The sequence below is a fragment of the Phocoena phocoena genome, chromosome 3, assembly GCF_963924675.1.
Source record: "Phocoena phocoena chromosome 3, mPhoPho1.1, whole genome shotgun sequence".
NCBI lineage: Eukaryota > Metazoa > Chordata > Mammalia > Artiodactyla > Phocoenidae > Phocoena > Phocoena phocoena.
Window position 1 is genome coordinate 206,810 of NC_089221.1, and position 11,276 is coordinate 218,085.

The 11,276-nt window shown below is 63.5% G+C and overlaps 2 protein-coding genes across 2 annotated transcripts in view; both read left to right on the forward strand.

Moving 5' to 3' along the window:
* The window catches only part of PLEKHG4B (pleckstrin homology and RhoGEF domain containing G4B), a 58,623-nt gene extending 55,850 nt beyond the window's left edge, over positions 1-2,773 (forward strand). Inside the window, 4 exon segments of the mRNA XM_065875575.1 lie at positions 442-602; positions 910-980; positions 1,507-1,781; positions 2,541-2,773. Of these exon segments, the coding sequence (XP_065731647.1) occupies positions 442-602; positions 910-980; positions 1,507-1,781; positions 2,541-2,773 (740 nt within the window).
* Positions 2,774-2,850: 77 nt separating this feature from the next.
* Positions 2,851-9,942, forward strand: LRRC14B (leucine rich repeat containing 14B). The gene is made up of 3 exons (XM_065875595.1): positions 2,851-2,956; positions 5,186-6,191; positions 9,297-9,942. The coding sequence occupies exons 1-3, from the start codon at positions 2,851-2,853 to the stop codon at positions 9,940-9,942; spliced, it is 1,758 nt and encodes a 585-aa protein (XP_065731667.1).
* The last annotated feature ends 1,334 nt before the right edge of the window (positions 9,943-11,276 follow it).

Here is an 11,276-nt window from a genome sequence, read left to right on the forward strand (position 1 = left end):
TGCGGCCGCGACTCTGTCTGGGGTGGCACAGGCCCCTGGGAGCGCGCCTCCCGTCCCGTCCCGCTTTCTGTCAAAGCCGCGTGGCCCTTCTTGCCACGTTTTGTGTTGTCCCCCGCTTGGGCTCACTCTTACCGCCCAGGGTGAGGCTTCCTGCTGGGGGAGGGGTCGACCTCCCTCCCGGCCTTCCCCTTCCGGCTGCACTGGGCCTCCTGATTTCAGAAAAGCAGTCACAGACCTCTCGTTCATGAGCGTAAGTGGCGTCTGACCTCCGGCAGTGCGTCCTCCTGCCTTAGCCCGGCATCGCGGGTCATCTGGTTATAAATCTGTACCTTGCAAATCATTCTCGTTGCGCAAGCCTCAGGGCCGGAGTGCTGGGCACAGTAGGCCTGAGGGGCAGCCGGCCAGGCCGGAGGGCGGTCCTCACTGGGCTTCTCTCCGCAGAGACCGGGAATTCCGAGTCTTCCCACCACCTGTCAGGGGACAGCGGCCCCAGCTTCGCGGGCCATCCCTGCCACTCGCGGAGCTGTCCTCTGACGAGGACTGTCAGGGTGTCTCGGGAGGGCTCACGGCAGCAGCCTGACGGGGACCAGTTCATCACGACCGTGAGTATCCCTCCTCTAGGCCCCCACGAGAGAGGCCCAGGTGCTGGGTTGGGGGGTCAGTACCCTCCCAAGAGATGCTGGGCCGCCGGTGACCACACAGAGCCCCCTTGTGGGCCATCCTGTGTGTGAATCGACCCCACACGCACACTCCGGCACCCAGCGGGCTGCCTGTGAAACCAGAGGCCTGGCTCCGTCTCCAGCGATTCTGAGTCACTTAGAGAGGTTTGCAGGTCTCCTGAAGCATCACCTGGACTCTGCCTGCCGTGCGGAGGCTGCACCTGTGCCATCCAGCATGTGCTGGTTCCAGGCTCGTCAGAGCCCCGACTTCAGGCGGGCCTTGTTAGGGCCCCTGCAGTCCTGGGTGAAGGAGGGCTACTGGTTGGCCAAGGAGGTTTCTGAACCCAGCCCCAGATGGACCAGGCTCAGGGGCTCTGCCCTCCCTGGGACGCTTGCTTGGCCCCCAGTCCCACCTTCTGACGGGATCGCGTCCTGGGCAAGACGCAGTATTTCCCTGCATTGATGCAGACGTGTGTTTCTACCTTCAGGGGTGTCAGGAGAGCCATGACACCTAACCCCGCAAGTAGGGAGCACAGGAGACCCCAGAAACCCTGGACACACACACAGACACATCATCCCCTGAAAAGGAGAGACTGAGGGGACCAATCCCACAGGAAGCCACTCGTCACCAGCCAGGCCTGCCGGTTCAGTGGCTTCACCCACACGGGGTCATAAAGCTCTCCTCTCTGCAGGCACGTCCCAGGTTCTGGGGCGATGCCTCCGGCCCCCTCCTGGGCAGCACCAGAAGGGGAGGTCCGATTTTAAGTGTGTGCTGAGCCAGAGTCCAGGGACCAGTCCTTGGTGCTCACGCCCTGGGTCACTCACAGTGACCTGATCCCTTTGCCAGGACGAAACCCCTCACATCTCGGGCGTCTGGACGGTGGTTTGACTGGAAGGCCACACGCTCCACCGTGATCCCTGAGGCGCTGGGCACACTGCCACCACCCAGACTGCCCGACCGTGTCTCCACCTTGTCCCGATGCTTCCAGAGCGCGGATGCACCACGGATGTTAATGGCACGCCGGGAGGGGGCGGCGGGCCAGGCCTGGCTGCTCCCCCATCCCCCCGACTCCCCCCGAGAGGAGGCTCCTGCCCTGCTCGCCAGACGGCGCAGCTGGCACTGTCACCCCTCCCCACGCCCGACTCAGCGGGGGAGTCCCCTGCATGCGCCACAGCCCGCACGCGCTCCACACACCCCGCGCGCCACGCGCAGCACCGCCCTGGGTGGGAGCAACGGGACACACGCTGTCTCTAGGAAGAGGCCCTGCAGGGTCCTCATCTGTGAGGCCACTTCCTCCGCGGAGGTCTCAGAGCCAGGGCGTCTTGGGGGGCTGTGAAGGGCGCCAGGAGACCGTCCCAGGCAGGGGCCCGCCTGTCCCACCGGCCCTCCCTCCGCTCCCGCGCTGGGCTGCACTGAGGGCCTGCAGCTGCGAACGTGCGCCCAGATCTGATGAAAGGTCTGCCGGTAAAGGTGGATTCCTTGTGCCTGTCAAGTAGACTGTTTCCCACAAACCACATGCGAAGTTGTGCAAGTGCTCCCACTCCCACCGTCGCTGCTTGTGGGACACGTGGGCAGACACGCACACTCACGCTCACGTGCTGGGTCAGAACGGCGAACACTGAACTGACACGTTGCAGGGCCCGACCCTTTTTACCCTGGGACTCGGACGCCCAGGGATGCCGGCTGAGGCTGCAGCCGCCACACGGCTCACTCACTCGCCCAGACCTGTGGGTGTCAGCCTTAGAGGACGCACTCGTTTCTGGGGCCCTATCCCTGGCCTTGCTGGGCCCCAATTGCTTCTTCAGAAGATGCACGTCCCGAGTCCGAGAGCACCTTGGGGGAGGAGGGGACCTGAGTAAGAGAGGTCCTTCTTTTGGCAGCTGTGATGCATCTGGATGAGATGTGGCCCCTCAGGGAGAACCCCCCTCAGAGCAGAGGAACCTCGACCCTGACGTGTGCACTGCAGGTGACGAAGTCTGGGAAGGAGACACTCAAGCCAAGGCTCCTGACCACGTCCTCTGCCAGGCACGGGGCCACCAGTCAGCACACCCCTCGGGGCCTGGGCATCACGTCATGGGCCCCCCGCTGTCCTGCCTACAAAGACGCCCCGTGATGCCCTGGACGCTCCCACACTCCTAGGCTGCAAGAGGCCCGGGTAGGAGCACGTGGACCCCCGAGCAGAGTCCCACGATGGACGTGGGGTGTCTCAGAGCAGGGGGCCCTCTGGAAGCGTGTTCCCTCGCCTTCCAGGCGATGCAGGCCATGGACGGCAGTCCCCAGGTGCAGCCCCCACGGGGTGCGTCCCGGACGCAGGGGGAGCTTTCCTGAGTTTAGCTGGAATCTCGGTTTCGTTTTCTTTTCAACAAGCTGTGTGTGGCCAGCGGCACTCGAGTTGGGCTCCACCTGTGAGTCTGGGACAAGGGTCCCTGCGTCCCAGGTGGACCCCAGGTGGAGTTGGGGGCACAGCAGCTGGGCCGGAATCTCTGATCCAGCCTGTGCTGGGAGGTCCTGTCGTGTGGATGGGGCCCTGAGAGGGCCCCCCTCACTCAAGTGTGGAGAGCCTGGGTAGATGCAGAACTCAGCGCACTTCCTGCCACAGGTGCTCCCCCCAGACCCCGTCCTGGGGCAGCGGCGACATCAGCTGCCATCCACCCAGAACAGGAGCAGGTGGCTGGGGCACGGCCCTCGCCTTTGTGATCTGCCGGCTGCTGTAAACTCTCTTCCTTGTTGCCCTTTTCAGGGCTGACTGTTCCAGACTTTAGGAACATAAATAAATGGGACATTTTTTTCTACCACATGGTGGTGCTTCTACGGGGTTCTGTTGTGTCCGGGACGTCACCAACAAGCCTCCCCGAGGGAGCGCGGCCCCTGCGACTTTGAGGGGGCAGGGCGTGGGCAGCAGAGCGCCCTCTGGGGTCTGCCTGGTGCACGTCCTTGCCTCCCATCGGGGTGAGGGCAGGGGGAGGTCCCCGCCGCCTCCGCTCACACCTGGCCTGCCTGGCAACGGTGGGGCCCCCGGAGCACGATGCCGCCCCCTCCCTAGGGGAGGCACTGCTGAGGCTCTGAGGGAACAGCAAGCAGGACTGTGTATGACGGAGGGTCCCACCTGAGTGTAGGGTTGGGGGGTCTGGGGGGTCCGGCCCGTGTGGGACCCCATGAGCGGCACCTGCACCCCCTGCACCCACGTCCATATCCACAGCCCTACACACAACCCAGCATGTCCCCTGGCCCCTGACTCTTTCTCCCTCCTAGTGCCTCTGTCTGCCTCTCCCCTCCTCCCTCTCTTGATCTCTGTCTTTGTGGGTCTCTGTCTCTCTGTCTTTCCCTATCATACTGTCTCGGTCTCTCTCTCTGTCCCACTGAGGTCCCTCCCAAACCAGCGCTTGTCCGGGTAGCCTGTCAGGCTAAGTGCTCCAGCCCTGCCCCCAATGATGGTGATATGGGGGTGGGGGGGGAGGTCAAGTCATTCAGAGATGATCGAACACCCGTCAGAGCTGGAGCTGGAGGGAGGAAGAATTTTTCTCTGTCCATCTTGGGTTCTCTTCTGGGGCTCTGTAACAAAGAACAGACTCATGAGAGAAAAGCACGCAGATTTACTAAATATAAGTTTTTGATGACATGGGAGCCGTCATAAGGAAACGAAGACCCCGGTGGCCTAAGTGTTTCTGGACTAAGTTGAGCGAGGAGGTGATTGATTGTGGAAAAGTAACTACAACACACAGGACAGTAACTTTTGACAGTGAACTATCCTGACGCCCTCTCCGGTGATGAGAATGTCTCCCCTCCCGGTTCAGGGAGGGTGGCTTGTCCGGAATTCCATCTCTGTTCAGGAAGAAAGGGGGCGGGGGAGTTCCAAGGGGCACATGCTCTGCCACCCTCCAGAGCGAGGAACCAGACACCTGGCTGTGCGAGCGAGCTTCCGGCTACTGGGGGCCCCCCAGCACGTCACCTGCAGCCCCGCCCACTGCGTGGGTCCTGGGGCTCAGCCCAGGGAGGCCTGCAGCTGGAGGTCGCCAAGCTCCCTCCCACGGATGGTGGGGAAGGAAGCCTCGGCCGCGGTCCTCAGTGACGATAAAGGAAGGGGGGTGCCAACCAGTGTGCCGGCGCCTCATGGGGCCTTTATTTATCTTCTCTTAAAGTCAGGAAACAGTTATCAGAGGTGCCACCCCATGCCCACTGCCGCGTCCCTAACTCTGGACGTGGGGCAAAGGGAGGGACTCGGCCCCCAGGGGTCCAAGAAAAGGTTTGTTAGTTCCCCGGACTGTGGGATGGCCCAGGGTTGGGGCAGACCCACGCCATGGAGTGGGTGAGGTACCCCCAGGACAGGCCACCCCTGCAGTGGACACGGCGGTAATTCCAGGGGCCCAGCCCCCTCCCCCTAGCCAGCACTCAGGCAGCTCTGCTTTCCTCAGCTGACCGCCAGCAGGACAAGCCGGCCTCCACCAGACGCCCTCCACAGCCAAAGCCAAACAGGCGCCCAGGACGAAAATAGCCGTCAGATGACCAGAGGGCCGGCTCACCACAGTCCAAGGCAAGCTGCTCACAGCAGCTGCAACTAAAAATAGGCGAGAAGGGGACGCGTCTTTGGGAGAAGCACAGGGGAGAGCGCTGTCCCGGCTCCAGCCGCTGCAGGTGGGCATGATGCAGTCACTACGCTTCATTTCTGCTGAGGCCTTGGCGTCCCACCCCCAGGTGGCCCGGCAGAGCGTGGACGGCGTGGCCCACAACCTCTACCCGCTGCTCTTCAAAGCCAGCTACTTGCTGGAGCAGGCGGAGGTGATCCGCGTTCTGCTGGAGCGCTGGCCGCTGGAGGAGTTCCGGCTGGGTGCTCTGCTGGGCCCCAGCGCAGACCACCCCGGGGACCTGCGGGACCGGGCCTGCAGGGCCTGCCTGGAGGCCTGCGTGCGCGGCCTCGCGGACCACACGCTCTGGGGCGGGGGCCGGCGGCGTCTGCGGGTGGCCGACCTCACGGGCATCCGAGACGTGCAGGTGCAGGGCTGTCCCTGTGGGAGGGCGCTGGGCAGGTGGGGCCGCACCAAGCTGCTGGCCAGGACCTGCTGCGAGCTGCAGGCGGAGCCCCGTGCGGCCCGGCGCCCCGTAGAGGTCCTCGCCGATATCTTCGTCACCGGGGGTAACTTCGACTTGGTGGTGCGGGCCCTGGGGCCGGAGGGTCCCGCCCCACTGCGCGTGCGCTGCCTCTCCTTCCGGGCCGACAGCGTGGGCCCCGGGCAGCTGGTGCAAGTGCTGCGTCTGGCGGGGCCGGGCGAGCTGCGCCGGCTGGAGGTGGTGCACAACGTGCGTCTGCACGCCGGCCACGTGCAGCAGCTGCTGGCCCAGCTGGGCTTCCCCCGGCTGGTGTCGCTCACCCTGCCCGCCAAGGCCTTCGATGCGCCGCCTACCAGCACCCCCGCCCCTGACGGCGAGGACGCCCTGCTCACCTCCATCGCCCGGGAGCTCAGCCGGATGACGCAGCTCACCGAGTTGAGCGTGGCCTTCTCCACGCTGACCGGGAAGCTCCAGAAACTGCTCGGGTGAGTCTAGGGTGAGCAGAAGGAGGGCGGCGGGGGGAGGGCATCTGCTCACAGCCCCTCAGCCCAGGTCAGGGCGACTCGGGGCCCGGGCTGAGGACGCACTAGGGGACCGTAAAACAGACCTGGTTACTTACAAGGCCACGAGCCCCCGTCCCCTCGGGTTTTACCCAGCCCAGAGCAGCCGGAGGGGACAGACGGAGGGGGAGGTGGCCCAGCTGGGGCTGGTGTCGGGTGCAACCTGGGAGCACCAGAACCCAAAGGAGACCGCCTCCAGTTCGTAAGAAAAAGAGAAGCGTCTTCATTAGCAAGCAAACAACATATTAGTAACTCCATTACATTGTATTAATTACCTGTCATTGTAACAGATTACCCCAGCACTGGGGCTTACGAGGGCAAGACAGGAGCCGGGTGGGGGCAGCTGTGGTCTCCCCTGAAGGCTCGTCGGGGCGGGAAAGCGGAGCCACCCACTTGCACGCTCATTCTCATGGCTGTCGGCAGGCGGCCTCAGCGGCTCGGCCCGTGGGCCCCCAACAGGCTGCGGATCAGAGGGCCAGAGGCCCTCCGGAGGGAGGCCCGCCTCCCGTGACCCTCCCTGGAGAGCACGGGGTGGATGCTTCGGCACACTGCGTGCTGAGGGCCCGTCACTGGGCCACGGGAGGCACCACCGAGGGTCCCAGTACCCAAGGGCCGTTGGGCCACCTTGGCGGCCACCAGCTGTGAATATACTCATGAAAATTTATGGAAAATCAAACTTCTCATTTCTTGAGAAGAGAAATTTGATGAGAATCAAATTTCTCATTTCTTCTCTTTTCTCATTGAGTGGGTGTAAGGATGTCTCTTCTGGCTTAGGGAGTCCGTGGCTTACAGGAATCTCTCTTCTATACAAAGGAAACCCAGAAGTAGCTGGCTGCAGCTGGCCAGGGCCCACACTGCCTCTCCTCCCCTGGGGGGCACCTGGGATCCCGTCGCCGTCCCCCATCCCTGCTCCTCCCCGCCTGGAACCCAGTCGCCCAATTCGGGAAGGGGTGGTCCTCGAGCCCACACACAAATACGACTCTGCCATGTGGCGGCTCCCTGGGACCCTCAGGACAGTGCTGTGTTTGGCTGGCCTGGGCCCTCAGCCAGAGGTGCCTGTGCTCTGGGGAAACGTGTTCCACAAGCCAGACGACACGTCACAAGCCTGCAGGGCTATCTTGTTAGCTCGGCCCTGACATCGCCTGTCACACTCTGACCTGTTCTACACGCTCGGTCTTCAGTCAGCTGGTTGCTGAGAGCCTGTCCAAGGCCCCAGGAGGTCCAGGCGTGGAGTGTGTCAGGGCTAAGTGGGAGGGAGATGGGTGAGTGGTCAGGGAAGGCTAGGTCCCAGGGTGACCTTTGAGCGGAGACCAGGCACAGTGAGCCAGCGGAGGGCCCAGAGAGTGTGTGCTAGGCAGGAACCCCGCAGGTGAAGGGCAGGAGCTGGGGGTGTGGCAGGGCCGTAGGCAGGGGTGGGGCGGGGCGGGGCGGGGCTGGGGCAGCGGGGACGGGGGCTGTGGTCCTGGGCAGGTGAAGAAGGGAGCAGGGAGAGGAGGAGAAGGACGGAAGAGCCAGGCCTCTGAGCAGGGCAGTGGGTGATCAGCTTCATATTACAGGGCTCAGCCTGGCTTCCCTGGCCCACACAGCAGACCCAGATGGAGGGGCAGGGAGAGTGGCAGACAGAGCAGATACGCCGAGACCACCCAGGTTTGGTGACTCCCTGGGAGGACTCACTGCTAAGATTTATTACAGCAGACGGACGGGCAGAATCTGCCAAGGGAAAGGGCTTGCGGGGAGGGGTTCGGGGAGACGGGGCACAAGTCCAGGGTCCTGTCGCAGTGGAGCCAGCACGGACTGTGATGGCACGTGGGAGGTGCCGTCCACTGGGGAGTGCATGAGAGACCCAGGCCAGGGGTTTTCCTGGGGGCTGGTTGGGTGGGCGCCTCAGCCTGGCATGTGCCGAGATTCCAGACCCCAGAGGAGGCAGGTGTCAGCAGGGACCACGTTGCTGGTGCAGACAGCTCAGGCCAGGGACCCCTTATCAGCTGAGTGAGGGACCCTCCCCAAATCCAAGCTCCCAGACGCGGTTCACAGTCAGGCCTGTCCTCTGACCCTTGTCCACACAGGAGGCCCCCCGAGGGGTTGCGAGCAGTGCAGGTGGGGAGAGGGTCCCTCATGGATGGATGTGGGTGTGAGAGATGGAGCTGGAAACACGCCCCACAGCTCAGGACCCGAGCCACAGCCTCCTCAGAGCCGGGCAAGGAGGCACAGAGCCCGCTGCGGGGTGGACTGTGCAGGCGGCAGGTGGGCCCGCGACACTCAGCGCCCAGAGTACAGGTGCAGGAGGTGGTGGGAGCGGCAGCCTCAGCAGGCGAATAGAGAGCGGACCCCCCCCGCCCCCGGCACTCAGTGCGCAGCCAGGTGACCCCAGACCCAGGCCCAGGATCCCGGAGGGCCACTATGGGTCTGTTCCCGACTCTGAGAACTTCTGGGCAGGGAGCCACCGACTGTGCGTTTCCGCCGCCTACACACCTACAGGAGAGCACGGAGGGTCTCTGAGGTCCCAGGCAGTGCTGAGGGTGGACTGGACGCTCCAAGGGCCCTCCCAGCCCTGATCCTGTGGGCTCAGCCTCTTCTTGCAGAGCCAAGCCAGTGTTTCATTTCCTGCCAATCCACAGGCAACTCACTGCCCCCTCAGCAAGCTTGTGAACTCACAACGCCTTGTGGACAAAACAGATTGATCACTTTAATTGCTGAGGACAAAGGCCAGGCCTGTCTTTGGGTGAAGTTAAGTCTTCACGGGGTCTCACACTGACCCAGCTCTGCCGTTGCCCCAGGGCAGCCACAAACGGGAAGTAAATGAAGGTCGCGGCTGTTCTGATTACGCTTTACTTACCCGCACTGAAACCTGAATTTCATATAATTCTCACGTATCACAAAATATTCTTCTTCTTTTGACTTGTTCGACTACTTAAAAAGGTAAAACCCATTTCAGCTCTCAGGCTGAATGCAATCAAGGGAGGGTGTGTGTGGCCCCCAGAGCGCCTGCCGGGCCTGCTCTCACCGCGCTGTTTCCTGCCCTGCCCGCAGCCCCCTCCGGACTCCGCTGAGAGTGCTGGACCTGGGCAACTGTGCCCTGAACCACGCGGACATGGCCTTCTTGGCGAACTGCACCCACGCCGCCCACCTGGAGGTGCTGGACCTCAGCGGGCACTGCCTGGTGGACCTGTTCCCCTCGACCTTCTTCCGGCTGCTGGGCCAGGCCGCCCCGACGCTGAGGGCCCTGACCCTGGAGGAGTGCGGCCTCGCGGACCGGCACGTGGGCGCGCTGAGCCTGGCCCTGGGCCCCTGCCGCCGGCTGCAGGAGCTCCGCTTCCTGGGGAACCCAATGTCGGCCCGCGCGCTCCGGCGCCTCTTCGTGGCGCTCTGTGGGCTCCCCCGGCTGCAGAGCGTGGAGTTCCCGGTGCCCAGGGACTGCTATCCCGAGGGCAGCGCCTACCCACAGGACGAGCTGGCCATGTCCAAATTCGACCAGCAGAAATACAGCGCGATCGCAGAGGACCTGAGCGCGCTGCTGCTGCGGGCCGGCCGCGACGACATCCGGCTCTCCACGCCCCTCTTCGGAAGCTTCGACCCGGACATTCAAGAAACGAGCAATGAACTCGGAACGCTCTTGCTGCAAGCCTTCAAAACTGCCCTGGAAAACTTCTCCAGAGCGCTGAAGCAAATGGAGTAGGCCCTGGACTGCACGAGGCGGGTCCCGGCGGCGGCGCTGGGGCGGAGCCTCCGCCCCCGCCGCCACCGACGCATCTCCTAGTGGCAGCTGCTCGCGCATCCCTCAGGCGCTCCGGGAGCGACGGCCCTGCCTCCCAGGAGCTGTGACGGCGCCCAGCGCCCAGCACGGCGGTGGCGCCAGAGAAGCAGACCGCGGCGGGCTGCCGTCCTGATCACGGCGCCCCGGCAGCCCCGTGAAGTGCGGGCCGCAGGGGGCGGGGCGGGGCGGGGCGGCTGGACGACCGGCCGGCGTGAGCGGGGGAGGAAGTGAGAGGACACCTCCCCAGGGCACAGCGATGAAAGCGAGCAGCTGAGGAGAGAGTAAAACCGAGGGCAAGCCGCATCCCTTGCCGCAGGGGCTGGGTCCAGGGGTGCAGGGAGCCGGCCCGGCGCCCTCCCGTCGCGGGTGTGCGGCGCTGCCCTGTCTGGATGTTTACAAACTCCCGTCCAGCGAGGACATGGGCTTTGGTAGTTGACGGCTCTGCCCCTGCTCTCGGGCCACTGGGTGGCAGGCGTGCGCTCTGCCGGTGCCAGGCTGAGCCCCGGGCTCCGCGGCCTCTGGCTCTGAGGGCACGACCGCGGTGCCCCGCCCGCCGCCGCCCCCACTCCCACCTCCACCGACTCTAGGCCCGGCGGGCGGGGGCTCCTGCTGCGGGGAGGGCGGGAAGGCTCCCCCGCTGAGTCCTGGTGCTTGAGGAGTGGTTAATGCCAACGTCTGGACTTGGTTTCTGCTGAGATCTGATTTGTGCAGTGCTGAGTATTAGGGTAATTAAATACGAATAAAGTGTGGCTTATTCAGATGTGGTTTTCTTTCTTTTTCAATCTAATGGACGAAAAAAATGTCTTGCATTGTGTTTCCCAGATGTTCATGAAACTGGGCATGTCTTTTTCTTTTTTTTTTTTTTTATAACTTTATTTGGCTGCGTTGGGTCTTCGTCGCTGCGCGTGGGCTTTCACTAGTTGTGGCGAGTGGGGGCTACTGTTCATTGCGGTGTGCGGGCTTCTCATCGCGGTGGCTTCTTGCGGAGCACGGGCTCTAGGCGCGCGGGCTTCAGTAGTTGCAGGACGTGGGCTCAGTAGTTGTGGCGCACAGGCTATAGAGCACAGGCTCAGTAGTTGCGGTGCACGGGCTTAGTGGCTCCGTGGCATGTGGGATCTTCCAGGACCAGGGCTCGAACCTGTGTCCCCTGCATTGGCAGGCGGATTCTTAACCACTGCATCACCAGGGAAGTCCCTGGGCATGTCTTCATATGCTTGTTGCCCACTTGTATTTTTTTTTTTAATAATTTCATTTAT